Source organism: Paramormyrops kingsleyae, chromosome 18 (assembly GCF_048594095.1).
Source record: "Paramormyrops kingsleyae isolate MSU_618 chromosome 18, PKINGS_0.4, whole genome shotgun sequence".
In the NCBI taxonomy this organism is placed as follows: domain Eukaryota; kingdom Metazoa; phylum Chordata; class Actinopteri; order Osteoglossiformes; family Mormyridae; genus Paramormyrops; species Paramormyrops kingsleyae.
Window position 1 is genome coordinate 14,784,799 of NC_132814.1, and position 21,325 is coordinate 14,806,123.

At 43.5% G+C, this 21,325-nt stretch overlaps 2 protein-coding genes across 3 annotated transcripts; one reads left to right on the forward strand and one right to left on the reverse strand.

The window, feature by feature from the left end:
* Positions 1 to 18: 18 nt before the first annotated feature.
* LOC111840439 (thrombospondin type-1 domain-containing protein 1-like) lies at positions 19 to 21,256 on the forward strand. The gene is made up of 25 exons (XM_072702399.1): positions 19 to 1,122; positions 2,229 to 2,417; positions 3,682 to 4,614; positions 4,798 to 4,956; positions 6,281 to 7,634; positions 8,304 to 8,373; positions 12,112 to 12,362; positions 12,858 to 12,923; positions 13,239 to 13,322; positions 13,848 to 13,895; positions 14,031 to 14,192; positions 14,701 to 14,820; positions 15,054 to 15,153; positions 15,339 to 15,402; positions 15,595 to 15,659; positions 15,905 to 15,965; positions 16,205 to 16,286; positions 16,618 to 16,706; positions 17,101 to 17,162; positions 17,350 to 17,430; positions 17,667 to 17,772; positions 18,490 to 18,587; positions 19,724 to 19,819; positions 20,034 to 20,104; positions 20,314 to 21,256. Exons 2-25 carry the CDS (start codon positions 2,363 to 2,365, stop codon positions 20,414 to 20,416), a joined length of 4,380 nt encoding a protein of 1,459 aa, XP_072558500.1. The 5' UTR covers positions 19 to 1,122; positions 2,229 to 2,362; the 3' UTR covers positions 20,417 to 21,256.
* Positions 7,984 to 11,329, reverse strand: fgl1b (fibrinogen like 1B). Of its 2 annotated transcripts, XM_023805379.2 has the most exons (8): positions 11,177 to 11,329; positions 10,929 to 11,015; positions 10,563 to 10,800; positions 10,317 to 10,476; positions 10,069 to 10,166; positions 9,869 to 9,957; positions 9,526 to 9,716; positions 7,984 to 8,457 (listed from the first exon to the last, which is right to left on the reverse strand). In XM_023805379.2, exons 2-8 carry the CDS (start codon positions 10,995 to 10,997, stop codon positions 8,274 to 8,276), a joined length of 1,029 nt encoding a protein of 342 aa, XP_023661147.1. In that variant the 5' UTR covers positions 10,998 to 11,015; positions 11,177 to 11,329; the 3' UTR covers positions 7,984 to 8,273. The 2 variants fall into 2 exon arrangements, with proteins under 2 accessions (XP_023661147.1, XP_023661148.1); XM_023805380.2 differs by lacking the exon at positions 10,929 to 11,015 and having other exon boundaries at positions 11,177 to 11,197.
* Positions 21,257 to 21,325: the final 69 nt, after the last annotated feature.

Consider the following 21,325-nt stretch of genomic DNA (forward strand, 5'->3'; position numbering starts at 1 on the left):
CCGAAATAAAAAATAAAATAAAAAATTTGCCCTTATTTCTCCTCCTTCGGTACTTAAAGGTGCCTTGTACAGTTTAGTGGCAGCATGTTTTTTTTCATGGTACTTTAGTACCTCGCAGGATTCTGTAACTCAGATTTGTTTACTGAGAGTGCCATACTGCATCGTTTGCCTATTGACCCCTGAAGGGATACAGGATCTGTACAGAGATCTATTCTGAGGGGCGGATACTGCTTCTCCATTACATTTATTTGCTCTGCTGACACTTTTTGTTCAAAGGTAATTATCGTTTTTACCACTTTACATCCATCTAGAAGTAATCCACTTAGGAACCTCGCTGATATGCGCAGCAACAGGTCCTGACGTCACATCTAGCGTGGCTAAGCAAACAGCTGACCGCTTATGCCCTTAACCAATACGAACTCTATTTATTATGTATAGGAGTGTAAGAATAATACGTGTGAAATCAAGGAGCTGAATATAGGGGGAGAGGTTACAGGAGTGGGGTTAATAGTGGATTGAGTTACTGCATCAGTTATATTTTAACGCGACCTCATGTATTGAACATCCCAGGTATGAATTAGGGCCTCGTCGGCAACCTGGTTCAGTTAGTTATTCGCTTTTTTTGCGTTTCTCAAAGATGTTTCTTTGAATAGTCATAGATCCTACGAGAGAGCTTCAAGTAACAATATATAAGAAGTATTTTGAAGTAGTTAAATGTCAAACCAGAATCCGATGGATTTGACTCACTACACGTAGTAAATATAGGCATTTACCATGGGACCAATCCAACCAGCCAAGTTCTAATTGAATTAGCGCTAAAGGCTTCCTAATTACCGACAGAGGGAGCAGAGGGACCGGGGAGGGACGCTGGTGGGTGTCACTATGGAGCCTGATCTTCCTGCCCGCTCTCATTCACCGTCCGCTGAACAGCAGCGCTCCCCTGTATTATGTGCGTCCATCGCAGCCCCGCGACTCCCATTCATCACCATCTTCCTCCGTGTTCACGAGAGCCGACATGCGCGCAGCTTACAAAGGTGACCGTCGCTTCACTGTTCGCGGTGCCTGAGAGTAGAAAGCTACGATCGCTAAGAAGAGCGACGGTATTTCCAGCTCGCAGCAACTGTAAGTACATTGTGTAAGTACAGAGCCTCAATGTCAGCCCCAGATGGATAAGGCAATAAATTATTTAACACCACTTTCATTACTGGAATTCAAACTGCGGTGAAGGTACAAGGGAAACAATGTATCACATGTATTTATACCTGCATATCGATACGTTTCGTTATGCGTATTTATCATGCATTGTTTTAAATTCTCTTCAGGCTGCATTTTCAGTGTCACTAAGGGAAGGAGCGACGCGCACTTTTCCTGCGTTTTTTCTTTGACGCCTCCACATATTGTTAGTATTACATGTTCGGTGGCAGGCAGGGTGAGGACGCTGGATCACATGCGATTATACGCTGTATTATGCTGAGCATCCAGAGCGCCAACTGCGTTGTAAGGGGAAAATTGTAGTCATCGATTTGGACAGCAATTGAGGTTTTGGGAAACTGCCCGTGCTATGACATGGTGCGATACAAATTCACCGTGGAAAAATATAGGCTAGGACTTGTGAACGAATTTTATGTTCGCTCCCTGACACGCAAAATGAAATGTCTATCTCCAGTCTATTTAAAAAATCACTGTAGTATTATCCCATTGTTGTGGAATGATACTTAAAAGAGTATTTGGGATACGTTTCAAAACATTTCCAGTAAAATATACAATGGATCAAGTCGTGCTTTTATTTGGAACCGCATTTGATTGATCTTAAGGGATTTCCATAATGTTAGATTAATTAGTCATAGTTATTGGATGACTTTGTAGCAACACCTGCTCATCTACTTTCCTGATCTTGAGAGAATATTATAGACAGTTTAACTAACGAACGAAGACTACTAACAAATATTTTCAACTTTCCAATCTTAAATCTTTTTTTATCCTGCAACTCTTCGCAAGTGACATGGGTCAGGATTTCTGTGTATGCTTTATTCCTAACGGTGGTTTTCCCTGACTAGGAGAGAACAGAAAGAAAGTTTTTAAAAAATATATATCATTGTGCTGTGCGAACGAAGAGTGCTTTGACTCTTCGGAGTCTACCCTGCGGACCCCCTGTGGACCCCCTCAACACCGGCGGTCCTTTCGCACCTAGTGCGTCCACAGCCTGAAAGTTTGATTCTGACCGACAGGAGAAACGGCGAGAGCCTAGCGACGAGCCGGGGGCAGACGGATAATCAAGGACCTCTTCACCGCTTCTGGCTGCCGTGAAGGGGCAAGCTGTGGGTCATGCGGGGTAAGGGGGTCCCGGAGCGTAGCAGCCGGAATGACTCAGGGTCCCCCCACGGTGGTCCTGCTCCTGTTCCTGCTCTGGGGAAGCGGTGAGTGAGACCTCTGCTTGTAAATCACAGCTTATTTGTACTCAGATAAATTCATATCTCACCGGAGCTGAAATATTCCCATATTATGCTTTCTTAATGCGGCTTTGAAGAAAACCGTCGAAAATGGCGTTATACGTGAAAGTATGCAGTTTTTCTGGTTATTAGATTACTGACATCTGTAGCAGATATGTATACAGCACAAAACCTGCAAGCCGGCCATTTACTGGGCTTGTCACGTGTGAAAAATTTAAAAATTGCCGCTCGTTGTAATAGGTTGTATATTGTTGCGGAATTCTGTGTTTTAGCCAGTCCAGGACTGAACCATTTCCATAGACGTCCAGTTAAAACAATACCCATTGATGACTATAAATACACGACATCTGCATTTTGTGCCACCTGCTATTGTGAGCCGCTTTGAAGGTCAGCGATGGGATATTCAGATCGCCGACAGAAATAGGAAACGCCAGAGAAAGGAAGACTGAATGTTGCAGGCCTTTTTACTGTCTTTGCGTTGCATTTTTTTAATTTGATTTTTGATTTTTAGATTTTTAATGTAGACATGCGTCAGCTCATTAAAAAGTTTTTTTTTTTTTTCAGAAAATTGCATCTGTAAATGTTGCCTTTTATTGCTTAACCACGACTAATACATTTCTAAACCTATTTGTGGGTATATGGCAAAAGTTAAATATCTTACTAAAAGCTACAACATCAGATTCCGCCCTGGGACTTGAACCCCCCCAATAATCATGTCTCCCCCTAAATCAGTGGAGATCTAACCCACCATGTTCAAACCAAAGTTACGTCTGTTAGAGCCTGATTTTTTGTCACTCCTGTATAGTATTGGTGTTGCAAGCTTTAGCCCCAAGGCTTCCAGTTTTGGTTCAGGAGGTGCTGAAGAGCAGCAGCCCAGTGAAACTTCCTTAACGAAAATTCTTAAAGAATGCAAAGATTTTTATTTGCCACATGCATAGTATACAGTCATACAATAGCCTGCAGTGAAATGAAAAGTGGCCAGATCTGCCGTGATAAAACTTGTACCGGTAATATCAATAAAATAACAAGACAAATAGATAAATAACAATATAATAAATAAAGAATAGAATGTGATACTGGAAAAAAGGAAATGGAAAGAAAAAAGGAAAATCAGAGAGGAGAAAAAATCCTCAAATATTCAGCTATATAAAAAATACATTTTAACCATAAGTGTTCATTGACGATGATCTGTGCCCATTCTTTTTTGCATTCTTTCTGTCTTTTCGTCTAGCTCTGGCCAAAATTCATCTCTGGCCCTCCGCGTACGTTGCTCTGAGCAATGAGAGTGTTTTCTTAGATTTTACCTGCAATCACAACGCAACCACAGATCGGACTATGACCTTGTCTCTGGTGGACATGGATACAAACCTCACCGTGGCCTCGCAGACTTTGAGCGGCAGCCAGCAAAAGGGAGCCCTCGAGCTAAGTTGCACTTTTTTCCGCTATGCTGGAAGTTTTAGGTTCAAATTAAATGGCGATGGCATCTGTGACGGAGACAACGCCACCCAGTGGTGGAGCCAGGTACTGCACATCCAATGGCCTACTTTCCATATTTCTGTGGAGAGGACCAGCAACCAGACCTCAAGTTCATTCCAGATCAGCATCTCTACAAATGAGCACTTCCAGCCTTGTTTTAACTTCAGCACTTCATCGCTTTATTTGGAGATCACGTACCTGGAGTACAACCAAATAAGAAGGAATAGCATTGATAAGGTCCAGGCCCGGATCCAGCGAGACGTTAAGGTCACAAGATCACAGCGGGTTGAACTGGAGTGTGTCTTTCCCTTTACTGAGAGGGACTACATCACAGTAGCTCTAAAGTCCCGTGTCTCCCAGCGAGACATCATGATGTCAGGGCCCCTCTACCTGTCACGCATCTTCTCCTACGCGTTACTGGTGGACAATGCGCATGTGGCCGGGTGCGAGGGCGCGGTGGCCGTGCGACTCCTGCCCCCGCCCTGCGCCTTCACCGGTGGGAAAGTGGTCCTCTCCCGGGACGGAGGCCAGGAGGCCGCCCACAGGTGGCTCACCCAGGGTGAGAATGAAACCGAGTTCAACTGCTCAGCCTTTGACCCGGGAAGACATAGATACTGCTTTGATTTCGTCCTCAACTTCAGTTCTCGGAGTCTGGCGCAGACATGCATCGTTGTGCAGCGGAATGCAGGTGAGCCCTTCCTCGTTTCCTAAGAGGTTTCCGAGAATGTAATGTCTTCATTGCGTTACGCTACTGATTCCATTGTTAGTTTGTAGTTTTTCTTATCTCCGGTACCAAAGTTGATATGTACATGAAAGAGGCTCATCATTTGTCTCTTCCAACGCCTTATGCTGGGTCGCCCACCCATGCAAGACACATGGGGACCGTGGCAGGCGTGGAGTCGCTGCAGCGTGAGCTGCGGGGAGGGCACGCGGGAGCGCTTTCGCGAGTGTCTGCTGCCTCCTGCTGGTGGGTCTGGGTGCAGCAAGCTGGTGAGGGAGCAGTCTCACTGCTCCTTGGAGGACTGTGCAAGTAGGTGAATTTTCTGAGGTTTCTTTTGCTTTGCATATCATTCAAAATTATACATAGTGTCGTATGTCTTCCTGAGGTCCAACAGTTCGTTTTTGATCTCTAAATGCTATTGTTCCTTAAAGGAGATGATGGATTTAAGATGACATGACAACACATGGGGGGAGGTGACCATGCCAACTCCCTCTTCCTGTCAAATCAAAATTTTATACCATATGCAAAACCCTTTTCCCTGGATCTTAGGAGAATGTCACAAACCAGCTCCACAAATGATAAATTGCAAGTACACCTTGCTGCAGCCTGTTGGATGGGGCAGGGCGAGATGTGGGCGGAGCTAGATGTCACTCAGTTACTATATATGGGTGCAATGACGTTAATGGTACCACAGGTGGACCAGGAGGTTAGGGTTAGCGTTATGGTTGTGGTTAATTTAAGTAGTATCGTGAATATTTTCCTAATCTTGTTTCAGTGAATCGCAAAACCTAACCTTAATGTGTTTCTATACCAATGTGTTCTACTTAAAAAGACATAAAGGCATGCGCAGTGTTTGTAGGAATTCTATTACTTAGACTAGTAAATACTAAGATCCTTCAGCTCTTAATTACCGTGACATGACAGTCTAAACAACAAATACACACCATGTCATCCATCTTTACATCTTGTATCCTTATATGATAATTGTGTGACATCTCACTCTGCCCACATCTTGCTCTGCCCACATCTTGCTCCGCCCACATCTTGCTCCGCCCACATCTTGCTCCGCCCACATCTTGATCCACCCACTTCTTCCAGGTTGCAGCGAAGACTCTCTCATAACTTGCAGTACTTATAATCCTTCTAATCTTATAATCACTTCTAATCACTTTAATTAAGTTTATAATCACTTTTTAAACCTTTATACCACTGGTCTCCAGCCAGGTGATTGGGATTGACAGGTAGATCTTCATGACATGGACACGCAATAGTTGATCATGGCACCCTTAGCCCCCCCACCCGCTCACCCCCTTCCCCTGACAATCAGCAAAATGTAACCCCACCCCAATCAGAGAAATACATCATCATGGGGAACCCTCCCCCAATCTAGCTAGGGGGATTCCCCAAATCAGTGAAATACACAGATTAATTTCTCATAAAAGTAGCTTTCATTGAAATAAAAGTTGGACACCACTGCTATATACACTAGGTAAATTGTATAATAAGGCCCATAACTTTAAGTTTTTCTGTAATATAGCAGGTAATTTTTCAATGATCTCTCTTTCTGTCAGTAAGCCCATGTAAATCCTGTAAATCACCACCGTGGTGTGTTCCCCCCTCCATGTTCCCGCAGTGCCCGCCCCTTCCGTGTCGTCCCCCCCTCCCGTCGACACTTCACTGGGGAGCAACCTGGTAGCTGTGGTGGGCATCTCCCTGTGCCTGGTGGTGATCGTGGTGACGGTGCTGGTGACCGTGTGGCGGAAGGCGTGCCACGCCCCCAAGTGCACCTCAGTGCGGCGCGGCTCTCTGCACTCGCCCGGCGGCCGCAAAAACTCGGACGAGGCCTCCATCTGCGGCCACAGCCTGCAACGGCCCAGCTTCTCGGAGAGCCTGCAGGCCACGCCGGGTTGCCAGCCGCCACAGACCCTCCCCCAGCCCCTCCAGGATAAAGAGAGGGTGTCCCCGACTGGTCAGAAGATTGTCCCGCCCATTTTTGGGTACCGGCTGGCTCAACAGCAGCTGAAGGAGATGAAGAAGAAGGGTCTGAGAGAGGCCACTCAAGTCTACCACGTGTCCCAGAGCCCCATCGACGACACCATGCTAGAGACCACCGCTTCCACCTCTGCTCCCTTGACTCCAGTGTTCCCAGACTCAGACAGCCAAGAGGAGGCCAACCTCGGCCAATTTCGCATCAAATCCCCTTTCTCAGAGCAGCCCAAAGTGGGCAAAAGTTCATCGGCCACCCTCCCGGACCGGCTCAGCCCAAAAGGGGACCCAGCGTCTCGGGCCTGGCGGAACGAGCGTGTGGCGGATTGGGTGGAGATGGTGGAGCGCATGGGAGCTGGTCACCCGAGGAACGCCAGTTTCAAGAGGACGTCCAGCTTCCATGACGCCAAACCCCAGCAGCTGCTGCGGCCCTTCAGGGAGAGGAGCATGACCCAGGTGACCCCACGGCAAGCCAGGGAGGCCAGCAGCAGGGCCGGGACGTGGGATCCATATCGTAACCCCGAGCGGGATGACTGGGGTCGCCCCAGACCCAGCCCGACTGAAGGCATGGCGGATGACAGGTGTCGGGGGTGGTCAGACAGGGCTACCGGTCACCAGGAACTGAGCCGTGTAGCCATACCGGCAGCTGGGCCTGGAGCAGAGATCGCTGGTAAATTAGACCGGCAAGAATCCGAGAGAGTGGAGAGGGCTGAGCTGAACTGGAGCAGGAGGGGCCCCTCGCCCATCCAGAGGAACATCCTGGCCCGCAAGCTGAAGGAAGCCAACTCCTTAGCCGCATGCCAGCGGCAGCGTGTCGCTTCCGGCTGCCAGACCGACCTCCGGCGGGACAAGTGCCAGAGCCTGCCGGCAGCCTCCAGCCACGCCGGCTTCCACCGATCCCACTACGGCCTGACGGAGTCCGAGCAGCGCATGATGGACCTGTCTGGCTACCTGGGGGAGGAGGACGCTGTGGAGGTGGTGGAGATCCACAGACTTACCTGATAGCGCCTGAGCGAGGCCGGCGGGGACGTGGTCACCTGCCGTTACTGCAGTGACCTGCAGTGTTACTTCCACCACCTACAGATGCTGTTTGCTACAGATTTTAAGCTGCTCAAGGCCTAAGGGTTGTAATTTTGACTCCTGTTCAACAAAGTTTGCTTTTTACATTTTATTTTTCATACAATTATCCTCTGAATGCTTTTTAACTGTACAAAATGGTTCAGCACCTGTGCGAGGAGTTTAGTAAATATCTACGACCAATCTGTGCAATGCCTTCATGTATATTTGCATCTCATTGTGATTGAAATCCTATGAATTAGACGTTAATTATTACATACCAGGACACCAAAGGGTTTTTAATATGCTGTTTTATTGAATATACACAGAATGTGCTATACAAGACAGCCGGTCAATATATATGTTTGCATATCTGTTTGAAAAAATCAGTTTTAACTATCAGCTGCTAAAAAAAGTTTTTTTTTTTTAAATGCACACTTTGAAACAATAATAGTCTGTCAAACTGCTTAGGCTGTAAATGCAGAAGCCATAAAATTCAGAGTAGATAATACTTTTGAGTTCAGTCGTGTCGTTTGGTCCAGCGAGGCCTGTTCCAGATGGAAGCAGGGGCCTTTCTTAGTTGCCTACTCCCCAGGTCCTGCTCCACTCCCCAGGCTATCCATGAACAGCAAGGGCCGGACCTTCATGGAGGTGTGGCGGAGGGAGTTCCAGAGCCCCCGCCACGTGAGCCACACCATTCCGTTGTCGTGCGTGCCCTTGTACTCCCCATTGCGGTAGAACTTTCCGTTCAGGTTGGCTGCGTGACATCTGAAATACAAATGCCCCCCCAACCAATGAGTGGCATCGTTTTACTGAAGGTTTATATTCTAATTGCTCATTGTTAAACAATATTGTGATGACTGTGAGAAAGAGTGTAACTGACTTAGGGCTTCGAGCATAGAGAAGTTCTCTTGTATCACTGTTAACTATCAACAGCTAACAAGATAACAAGCATGAAAACACAGGTTGACTGTTTTTCGGTTTTTAACACTGATGTCCCGAGCTGATATCCAAAATCGTAATCTGGCCCGATCCAGGCATTTTTTAACATATCAGTATCTGCTACCACAACCCGCTCAAAAGCCCGACCTATTCAATTTCCCGCCTTCACACAATTTACGTCAGTTGCGCAGACTGTGAGACATTGTCAGGTTCCGTCACGCGCTACAGTGAGCCTCAGGCACGTGGCTTGAAACTACAAACTATGGAGATGTCAGTCACGTGGAAATTCTTTAAAATAGAAACTCAAAGTAGCCCAACGGCTACATGCAATGTTCACAATGCCATCCTTTCGAGAGGAGATGGCAACAGTGTCGTTTAATAGAAATCTAGTTAGGCACTAGCAGAAACACCGTAAGGAAAAATGCTACAAAATCAAAAGGCTTAATCAGACGAAGAATGTACCGATGTCTACTGCATGTGTACATACAGGCAGTGCCAGGTTTAAGAACGTCCAACTTACGGACAACTCATTCTTTCAAACAGACTGCCATAAACCCTATCATATTAAAAATGTGGGTTAAATACAGTGGTTCGTAATAACCTGGGGACTGCCTCTGTATTTATTAAAAGATCAGACCAGAATTGTCAGATAAGAATATAAAATGGATCAGATCAGATCCGGGTAACAGAAAAATGGATCAGAACATCCCTACTTTTTATCTGTAAGCATTGTCACAACCCAGACAGTAGTCTATCGCTGCATTACCACCAACAAACAGAGGGGGTGCTGAAGCACCCTCAGCACCCCTACATCCAGTGATAGACTTCAAGTGGTCAGTTTTGTTCTCTGTAGTTCTTTAGTGGCCTTATGTACCTGGGAGCACTTCTTCATACCTGTTGTACCACCAGCCACCCTTGTTCTCCTTGGCGCAGCTGCCCTGCAGGTACCGGTCATGGTCCCGGTCTCTAGTGCTGAACGGCATGCCGTTGTGAGAGATGGACCACTGGTCCTTCATATGACTCCCTCCAGAAAGAGCATCCCCTGCCTTTCCACTGTAAAGGCCAAACTGCAACCGATACTTGCCCTAGTGGGAGAGAGCCAGAACCCGAAGGATACGTCTTAGGGTGCAGGGTACTAAGATCAAAAGACTGCATTTTTTTCCCCCTGCTGTCTGTCAAAGTGACATCTGACCACGTCACAGCTGGACAGGGTCACGGTTACGACCTCTAGACATACCTTCTCATCTGATATCCGAAAGTTTTCGTAAAACGCATATGTCCTCTGACCATTCCAGTCCATTAAATCGATCCTCATGAGATTCTCACCTGGTAATATAAGCCGAAACTCTAACGAGCCGTAATAAAATGCAAACAGCAATATTCGACGACGATATTTCAGGTATACGTCACACTCAGGAGGTATATTGCTGAACATGCCTTCTTTTAGAAGAGTATAAATGTGTTCATTCCCCAGCCAGAATTCATCATTCTTTTCTTTAAAATGGCCAAATCCTGACTTATATTCCTCCCAGTCTCTGGGAAAAAGATATAAAAAAACATCATAATTGGCAGGTTAATTTTTGTTACTCGTAAATTATGGTGAACTATTTGGAACACAATAACACGGAAAACATTTTTTTTTTTTTGAGTATTTTAGGCGGTTTTCCATAATCTGCATAGCTTACCGGTTAAAATCCACCTTCCCATTCCGTCTTCGTTGTACGACGGTCCAGCCGCCCCCATGAGTCATATCACAATACACAAGAAATGGTTCCATGTCTGATCTGGGCCTGATTCGGTAGAACCCACTAGGGGGCTGGGCCCTGTTATACAACGTGGAGCAGTCTGAAAAGAAGAAATTTCAACAATAAATATATTACTTTTATAGAAATATTTCATTGAAAAAAATATTGTTTATTGGAAATCCTTACCTTGGTCATAGACAATAAGATTTCCTGATGTCTTGGGAAGAGCGGTTGTCTTCAGTTCAGCACTTTTCATCGTCTTATTTAAGTTTGGTGGTGATGATGAATGTTCCGTACTTGGCCTGTAGAAATGATTATGTTCACGCAGGTTCCTGAGCTGCCACGCCCCGATGAGGAGGCTGCTCTGCAGGCTGCCGATGCTGCTCCTGAGCTCCAGCAGCTCCCGACGGCATTCTTCCTCTGGCTTAAAAAAAGTGGGTGGGGTGTAATGTATAACTGAAATCATACCACTTTGTGCCCCGCGTTTATCAAACATACGAAATGAGCGATCAGGTAGCGGTCCTGGTGGACTTGCATGGGAGCGGTACGTACTGAGGATCGGTACGACGCAGAAACGCGCCGCAACAAAAACAGCAGTAATGTCGCAAACACCGTCTTCATATTTATTTCTTATGTTACCTGGGGGGATTAAAATATTGATTTATACAACAAGACCGAAAGTCGTCGGATGTTAAATAATACATTTCATTTATTACAGAAATTGCCAAGTTACAAACCGCGCAGTGTTTACCAAAGTTACACGATACTGTTTAAATTCTTTTACAAACATGTAAACATACCGTCATTCCTTAAAGAAAGGAACGGGACGAGGTTCTCCTAGCGCTGCCAGTTGCGCGCAAATACCTTCTTTTATGTCGAAAGTGTTTTTTAATCATTATTTATAGGGGCTGCTCGTTCCGCATGGTCTTCATTATTGCAACCAGCGTTGTCCTCCTATCGCAGGAATTTTCCTGGATCAGATGGTGGGCAATCCGACAGATCTCTGCTTCGTGACCTGCATGGATGAGCAGACCTAAAAAGCGCCTGGCTGGAACAGGATGTATCCTTTAAACAGAAGCCCGGGTTAATTTAACGAATTTATTAATTTAAATGAGTTTGGCTTTATAAATAAAAATGTAAGTATGTTGCTTTAAAATTACTGCCACGAGTTGGTGCCTCGTCCTGGGTTGTTCATGCCTTGCGGCCAAAGTCTTTGGGATAAGCTCCAGACCCCCTCGACCCTGAACAGGATAAGCGATGGATGGATGGATGGATAGATGTTTCAGAGAGTTAACCAATCAAATTGTAGAGGAAGACATTGCCGATAGGCTCCGGACCCCCTCGACCCTGAATAGGATAAGCGGTTACAGAAAATGGATGGATGGATGTTTTTAAATTATTGTAGTTTATTATAATGTATAATTTATTATAAACTACGTTACTTTGGATAAACGATCCTGTTTGTTTATTTCGAATTAACTTGCGAGGAACAATGTGACATTTTGTGTTAATTATTTAGTTAATATTGTTTTTTTAAAATCACAGTCGCAGAAATTGGTAAATCAAATAATTTGACGTATTCAATCATGCTAGTCGACGGAGGGGGGTGAGAACAAACCCACAAAACGAATAGACCGACTGCTGGAAGCCGAGGAAGCTGGATGAGCGGCAGTTGGCTGAGTGATGAGGGGAAGCGACGCTGCGCTTCGGGGAAGCTGCAGGAAGTTAAAAAACCGCTACGTCTGCAGGGCAGCCGAGGAATTACTCTGGAGAAGAGTTACAAAAATACCTCTGTCAACCTTTGAACCTCATTCTCCCGTCCTCCATCAGAGTCACAAGACAAAGCCGACTGAAGTACGGGGACAACACTAGTAGGAAAGTAGTATCGTACACATTTGGAAATGAACAGGCGGTAATCGAACAAGCTGGGAAAAACACATACAAAGCGAAAAAACAGCGACCAGAGCAATCTACTCCCCTCCACTGGTTGGTCTGTTTTATATTACTCTTCCTTACGGGACTTTGCACGTCTGCATGCAAGTTCTTCATCTTATTCTTATAACTAAAGGTCACATAGAACATTTTTCATTCTTTAAGTCGCATTATTTTAAGTGATTAGGTGTTTATTACGTATGGAATGAGCTATAATTACGAAATCCGTTCTTATCGTTTGGAAAGCAAAGCATTTTCAGCTGAGCTGGACGTATTTCAAGGGTGTTATCCGGTTTTGAAATTTCATTAAACATCAAAAACATAGCTTACTGTGCAGTGAGTGAAAAGTTAGTCACTTTTCCGTAACTCAGATGAAAGGTATGTGAAGTGAATGGATATCTGTGCTTGTTGCCTGATGGTGGATGTAGGTAATAGTACAGGTGTTTTTGATAATGTTGTAAAACAGTCGCAGCTTTTTTTTGACCGTACTAATCTCCTTGTCTGTTTTGTTTGTGCGGTTTATTTTTATTTTTTTTGTTTTTTGTAAAGGTTTCTCTTTCTTGTGCAAATGTCGTCAGTGCTGTTCAACCCCGGGGCAGGCCCCAAAGTTAATGGGTAAGCTAACAACACCATTCATGCTGTGTTCGTTATTACATTTCTGGCATGTGTCACAGCTTTTCTTCAGTGCCATTTTATGCGAGTTTTAAAAGGCTTATGTTCCGAGCTGTAATGATTATCAGCTTTGTGATTTTTTTTTTTTTTGATTTTTTTTTTGGTGATGGTGAATGATTTTTCTTTCTGAATGACCATTAGACCAATGAATCTGCTCCAATCCGTGGCTGTGATTCTACCGGACCTAAAAGAAAATTGATGTGTGATGTAATCCTGATGTCTGACATTGTACCCTCCCCCACGGCGCCACCCCCACAGAGTTGACAGCAATGGGAAAGAAGAGGCCAGTGTTAGTATTGATGACGGAAAGGAGGAAAGCGATGATCCTGATACAATGCACCAGTAAGTGACACCACACTCCATGTGGGTGCTGAATTGCCAGTCACTGACTGAATTAATCCAATGTGGATAAGTTTTTGTTTTTTTTTTCTTTTAACATGAGAACCAACTAATGATCGACACATAATAATCCTGCCCACCGATGGTGTTGTATATCTCGTGAATAATGTACATAAATGTCTATTTGTATACACAGTGTTTTACATGAGCTGTGGAACTGTAGTGTTGGGGATTACGGGAGTAATGAATCGTGTGTGTGTGTGTATATACACACACACACAGACACTACTTTTAATAATTTTATATTTTGTCCAACTGTAGGCTAATGTAAGTGTTCTAAGCATGATTAAGGTAGGCTAGGCTGTCATGTTTGTTAGGTATACTGTGTTAAAAAGCATTTTTGCCTTACGATGGGGTTATGTTCTGATAAACCTGTTGTAGCCCAGGGAGCGTGTGTATAGGTAAAGCCTGTCACTTTTAGCATTTATAATGATTTGGTTTATTTCCCTTCACTTGCTTGTTTTCCAGTCATATCCGAAAGAAGATTGCTCCATTTGTGATGTCTTTTGGCTTCCGGTGAGTGTGTGAAATTTGGCTGGATCATTGAAGCCCAGTTAAAAAAGGCAGGCAGTTCAGAAGCTCTTCAGATGTTTCTGCTATCAGGGTTTGGGGTTTTGTCCAACTTGATGGTGTTGCATTTCCATTGCAAAGGGTGTTTGGGTTGGTGCTCATCCTGGTGGACATCACCCTGGTCATCGTAGACCTCGCAATGACGGAACGCTTGTCCCACGTGCATGACACTCTAGAGGCGGTGTCTCTGGCCATCTCGCTCTTCTTCCTGGTGGATGTGATCCTTCGAGTCTATGTGGAAGGGTGAGTGTGAAAATGCTGGATGTGAGTGTTTGAAGGCGTTGGGCAAAGTCTGCAAAACAAGCTTCCACTCTTACCATCCTTTACTAATTACTAATGATATTTTTCTTTTAATTTTGATTCAGATGAAGCGTAGGAGTTGGCAGGAACTCTGAGATCAAACACTTATTTCAATTCTTGCATGTTCCCTTCCTGTTTGTTTGTGCTGAAATCTGTCACATCGAATCCACTCTCCCAATCTGAATCCTAAGAGTCCTAATAAACTTCATTTTCACTGATTCAACCTGTTTGCCGTTCAAAAGGAAGGAAATCTAACAGTGTGTTAGCACACTACATGGGGTTTTTTTTTTCGGTTTTTTTTTTTCTTTTTTCTGCAAGCTTGCAAAATAGTTACGAACCGCAACTTCTCAACTTATGAACTGCTCCCTTAATAGCGACAGTCTGGGTGCCTGTTTACATTTGCCTGTTCATTAATAAGCGCTTTGGCTATGGTGGCCTGTCTGTGTTTCAGGTTCAAAGTGTACTTCAGCTCCAAGTTAAACATTGCAGATGCCTGTATTGTGGTCGTCACCCTCATCATCACCATGGTCTACAGCTTCAGTGATCTGTCTGGGGCCAAACTCATTCCCAGGTATTGGCTGTTTGCCTGTCCCAGTCTTACGGGTAAGGGAAGCCTTGAGCAAATGGTTTCCCAAGGATACCGTGCTTCCTTAGTGTCTAGCTCAGCTGCAGTAGTTCTGCCGCTATAGTTCTGTATGTTTTAGTCCACTTAGCAACTTTATTGTTGAATTAATGTGCTCTCTTTGTTCCTCATGGATCCACCCTGGCATCTTCTCATTGGCCCATGTTCTGACATTTTCATAGGGTGGTAAGCTTCTTCAGGGCCTTGAGGATCATCATCTTGGTTCGCATCTTCAGACTGGCCTCCCAGAAGAAGGAGCTGGAGAAGGTCACCAGGAGAATGGTAAGATCTTGTTAAAGGCCGTAGAGAGCTGTCTTCAGGCTGGGGTGGATTCTGCTCATGTGACTCTAAGCCTTCGGTGCCACTAAACCTGTGCTACTGGCATAATCTCTTAATTGAATTTGTCAAAACCAGTCTGTCCATAGATCTGAGACTGCAATATAAACCATATTTGTTTGTTTGTTAAGGTGTCAGAAAACAAAAGACGCTACCAGAAGGATGGGTTTGATCTGGACCTGACTTATGTCACAGGTAAGTGGAGCAGAGTCTTGTATTGATTTAGCAGCTTTGATTGGAATCTGGTTACTTTGCCTCTGTATGATAATTGTTTTCTATGAAAAGTGTGAAAGTGTGCTGTTATTCCATTTATTTATTTATATATATATATATATATATTATACTGTCACTTATATGATAGTGTGCTGCTCCACGCTTTGGTTCCAGACCGCATCATTGCCATGTCATTCCCGTCGTCGGGGAAACAGTCTTTCTACAGGAACCCCATCAGAGTAAGCTGTCCGACACATATATATCAAACAAACAAAACATACATGCAGTTGTCATTTATATGTCATATATGCAGCTATTCAACAAGCCTAATCAGAATTGAACATTTGAGACTAGCCCTGTTTAGCCTTTGGCAGAAAATTACACAGCTAATACTTGGGGATAATAAAGGAAGAGTGCTACTTTAAATAAATAAATTTTTGATATTAGTTGTATCGTAAATAGCTGTTTTATCTCTTCTTTATAGGAGGTGGCAAGATTCTTGGATACCAAACATGAGGATCATTATAAAGTGTATAATCTCTGTAGTAAGTAATTTTACAGTTGCTTTTATAACCTGACAGCTGATTGAATGGTAACATTTGATTTAATGCTCCGAAATGATCTTGAAGTATTGGACTGGACTCACAGATGGGTGTTAGCTCCGAGAAAAACACTTTGCTGGTGAATGACTGGCTTGTCCTATAATCTACCATAGGTTACATCATGCAGTGTCTACGGTTGACTTCAGTTGGCTGTCAGTATAACTTTATGATTACTTGTGCAGGCGAGAAGGGCTACGACCCCCAGTTCTTCCATTACAGAGTGGAGCGAGTGTTTATCGACGACCACAATGTTCCCTCTCTGGAGTAAGTGACCTCTCCTTTAACTGTGGCAATGTGTCAACCACAGGGTTCTTCACTCTGTGATTATGTGCATGGCCCCTTGGCGTAGCTTCTGTAGCTCAAGAAATAGTGCACTGTAATAATGCAAAGGTCATGGGATTGAATCCCAGGGAGCACACAAAAATGGTAACAGTTTGTTCTACTGTAAGTCACTTTTGATAAAATTCAGATGGATAAATGTACCGGTTGGCCGGAATGTGCATGCTTTATCTGCATATTACAGAGATCAGAGGTGATTTTTTTTATTTTTATTTTTCTCTCTCTCTCTCTCTGCTTACCCCACGCCTCGGCACAGGGCCATGCTGAAGTACACAGCCAGCGTGAGAGAGTGGATGGCCGCCGATCCCAGGAACATTATCGCCATCCACTGTAAAGGAGGAAAGGGTAAGCAAGGCATGATGGGGGTTGGTGTCATGTGAAGGATCGTCTACACAGCCTTGCACCGGCCCAACACAGTGAAACAATCTATACCACAAAATTCAAATTTCTCCGTAACACATGGAGATTAAGACCTAGATATTGCAGGTCTGCATGATGAAACGGTATACAACAGACCAAACGATGTTAGTCATCAAATACAGTTCTCCCCTGCCCCCTGCTGGGGGCTTCGTGTAAATGCAAGCTACTGTACAGCTGAATGGGTCTATTTACCTCATCCATCCCAATCTGACAAAACTAATAAGCAGGAACTACTTTGTTACTCATGTGTTGATTTGAAAGTTAATAATGACTGGGTGTTGTACTCAGGAGTACTGCTTCCTTTAATTGTGCTCTGCAGGACGTACTGGGACTATGATCTGCACTTGGCTGATTGACAGTGACCAGTTTGAAAGTGCTCAGGTACCAGAAATAGGCAAAGTCCATTTGGGAGGGGGTGGGTCATAGTGTGTTAAGTTTATACCATCTTATTCTTTCCAGTTGACTTTTAGAATCTCACATTCTGTCTCTAAAGCAGACCTCCCTACACTCCAAATGGATTATTCCTTGTATGTGCTGTTATTTCTCAGTATAATGTCTGCTCTTGCAGGACAGTTTAGATTATTTTGGAGAGAGGAGGACAGACCAAAGCAAGAGCTCTAAGTTTCAGGGAGTGGAGACGCCATCACAGGTAAAGCCATGGAACACACACACACACACACACACACACTGCAGTTTTAAATGGCGAGTTCACATTGTATTGTCATATCTGCACTGTTGTTCCATCTTAACCCAGGCTGTACATTAAGCACTGCCAATTATCTTGGTTCCAGTGGTTTATGCCACCTGTGGGTTCAGAAGAACTATGCATAATGTTTAACATGGGCAGAAGAAGACTGGTTTAATCGGGCCTCTTTGTTACTGTAGAGCAGGTATGTGGGATACTATGAGATTATGAAAAATAAATACAACCGGCAGCTGCCCCCAGAGAAGAGTCTGAAAATAAAGAGCATTCGGATTCATTCTATAGCAGGTAAGGGATGCCGCTCTTCCAATTACCGTTCAATTCCATTTAGGACCCATGAACACTTAAGGTGCAGTGACACACAGTAAATATCCAGTGTCTTTGCATACAGCGAAAATGGGTGTGACCGGGAAATATGAACGTGGTAAGTTTGGTACCATGGTATTTTCATTCAGTGGATGAATAGTGTTGCTTTTGAAAATACCACAAGATGCGTAAGACGGGTGGTAACTAGAGATGTGTTATAAGTGGGGATTGACACATCTGGTAAGCAAATAAGCATAAAGGGTTAAATGTGATGGTAATTTCTTGTCATAAGAGTGTAAATGCATATAAAATGCGTATCCCCTTCCATTTTGCACAACACATTTGGTTTAGCAACGCAAATTCACGGGTCCGTTCTTTTTAAATGAACTTGAGCAAAAATGCCCCACGACTTCACTTCACTACTGGAAGTGAGTTTCCTGCTTGACGCGTCGAGCAGCTAGAATGGAACTGAAAGAGAGATGAACAGTGTTTTGTACTAGTGTGACCATATCTTAAGACATTAAAATATAAATATATATAATAAACTTTGTTACATTCTGATCTATAGCATCCTCATGGGTGTTACAGAAGAAGCCTCCATCCCTCCAACCAGGCTACATGTCTGTGTTCTTAAGCTGCACCAGGTTGCCATTCAGAATGTCAACATTTTTCTATATTTGGCTGCCCCTGCTTCTACAGGTGTGGGCAGAGGAAACGGCACTGATCTGAAGGTGAAGATCATAGTGCGTAGGGAGACCGTGTTTCAGTGTGCCTGCGATAAGCAGGATAAATGCACGGTAAGCCATTTGACAGGTGAAGCAAGGATTGAAACGTTTCTTATTTGGTTCAGATCATTATTGTACATCAGTAAGCAGGAATTATTTTTCTCACTATCCAGTCAGTAGCATATAACATCCTACTGGATTAGACAGTACAAAATAAGATAACGGCACTCCCAAACGTCAAAGCAGATGAATGGCTAACGACTGTAGAAGTCTATACTTATGAAATTTATATAAAATAAGACTGAAATGGAAGATGTGGCTCAATAGATTACACATACTGTACCAGTCAAAAGTTTGGGCATGCCTGTGGCATCACATCTATGTCAAACTCGAGGGCAATAGAACCGAAAGTGAAAAATATAAACCAGCAAGTTTTAACATTTTGCGTGCATAATATGAGCACAAACATGAAACCAGCGAGCACAGAAAAGAATTGCATGTCTGTCTGCGTCTCTAAGCGTATCAATTTTATTTTGATGAGAACAAACTAACTTAAATTGTGAAGTTGATTTTCTGGAGGAAAATTATTCATTTAGATTAATCGACTAATTGATAAAATAGTCGCTAGATTAATCTATAGAAAGAGTCGATAGCGGCAGTCCTAGTCATCATATCATGTTTAGAGTGTCACTTTCTTTCTCTAATGTTTATTTGCTTCTAGGTTTGATATATCCCTTGAATGCCAAGTGGATTACCATCGGCTGCTCTCTGTGTTCAAGTGAAATTTTTGTGTTCGAGTTGTGACATGGGGGGTGGTTTTGACAGTTTGGGGGGGCGGGCTCATGGCCATTACTGTCGGTGAATGCTATTGGCTGATGGCTCCTGGTTTTGTGATTTCCACACTTTCTGAGTTTTTTGTTTCTCCATTGCTCTCATGTTTCTGATTGTGCCCAACTCTTCTTCACCACCCACAAAACTGTATTCCATGTGGAGACCTATCGTTCAACATTTTATGTTCTCAATCACTGTTTTTGGAGCTCTGGCACTTAGTCGAAGTTGAATAAAAGATGAATGTGTGCTGTGTTTACATAAGCCCTTCCTGTATAAGCAGGACATCAGTGAATATTACATTTAGGAGTTCCTCATGTCCGCATTGGGCTTTTCCCTCATTGCTTTGTCTGCAATTGTTTTATTTATTTCCTCTGCAGCTGTTCCCTGATGCTGGAAATAATGCAGTGGTGGTCAGTTTACAAGATGGACCGGTCGTGAGTGGGGATGTCAAGGTCATGTTTGAATCCAGTGCAGTGAGTTTTCCTCCTCATTTGAAAAATGGTCCTACTTGGGTCTGTTTCATTTAAAATTCAGGAATTCCTCTGTTCAGTTTCTCTTTTACTGAATGAAGTAATTGGTAGCTCTGATATTTACTGTGAATGTTAATGGTTGTTTCATCCTCGTTTTCAATAATTTAATGTAGTCTCATTTAAACTTTGGCTGATTTTATTTATTTTTTTAACCTAGGGTCTTCCTAAAGGGTATGAGAACTGTCCCTTTTATTTCTGGTTTAATACCTCGTTTGTGGAACAAAACAGGTAAACATTTGCCAAATCACGAGTTACATATATACATCTTATTTGGGTGGGGCAATACTGGGCTGAGAATTCTTTGTAATACTTTTGGATGTCATTTACTTTCTCCATGGGAGTCAGTGAAGTTCTGTATTATCTTCTCAGCCACATTCATGTAGGTGATCACATCCGTGACAATATGTGTGGTTCCTCAACCCCACTTTGCTTTTTAGGTTGTATTTGTCCAGGGAGGAACTGGACAATCCACACAAACCGAAGACCTGGGACATCTACAAGGAGGACTTTGGTATCACTTTGTCCTTCAGTGATGTGTGAGCACATTGTTGCAGGTGCCATTTCTGGGAATTCTAAAACATTCTGGAATGTTTTTCCACCAATTGTCTTGCACTAAGCCACTGACGTATAGTACACTTAACATGTTTGTTTTTCTTTTTTATTGAGTTTAGTTATTTCTGTGACAAGTGAAGGCTGTTTTGGAAGATCTTCACATTGTGTTGCAAAAGTATTTCCGGTGGAAATTTTTCCTGTACTGCATATGTCACTCCTGGTACATTATTGATGTACTGTGTGTAAATAAATAGTATCCAAAGACCCGTTTCAATACCTCATGCATTATCCAAAGTCAAATGTTTGAAACTGTATTGTAATTAAAATATACCCCGAAATTTACCTTACTTAAACTGTGATGAACTTCATTTAAATGTGCAACATGCAACATTTTATTTTTTTTTTTTATCGGTTTGTTTTGTTCTTTCTGTAAAATCTGAAAATAAACAGCTCAAATATGATTTTCCCATCCCCACTAAAAGGGAAAAAAATGTGTGTTAAGCTTAACAGTTTAATCTTCTCTATCAAAAAGGACAAACCAAATTGGAGTCCAGCAAGAAATTATCTATCCTAGCTAATCCTCTCAAAGACAGACAGAAAATATTATAGTCTATCCAATAGGTTTTTTTGTATGTAAGAGTATTGAGTTTAATTACTGCACCATTACACCATAGCTTAAGTGAAGGAGCCAGGACCCAACAGGTCAGCTGCAGGGTGAAGGCAATAGGCCTTGCTCCTGATATTTTCTTTTCTTGGCTAACAGTGGAGGTATAACAATACCTTTTTGGCTGTGTGATATTTTGTTTAATAAAATTTAATGAAACGATACCATTTGGCTTTGTGCTGTTTGTTCCTGAATAGGCTCTGGACCCCCATGACTCTGCATAGGACAAGCTA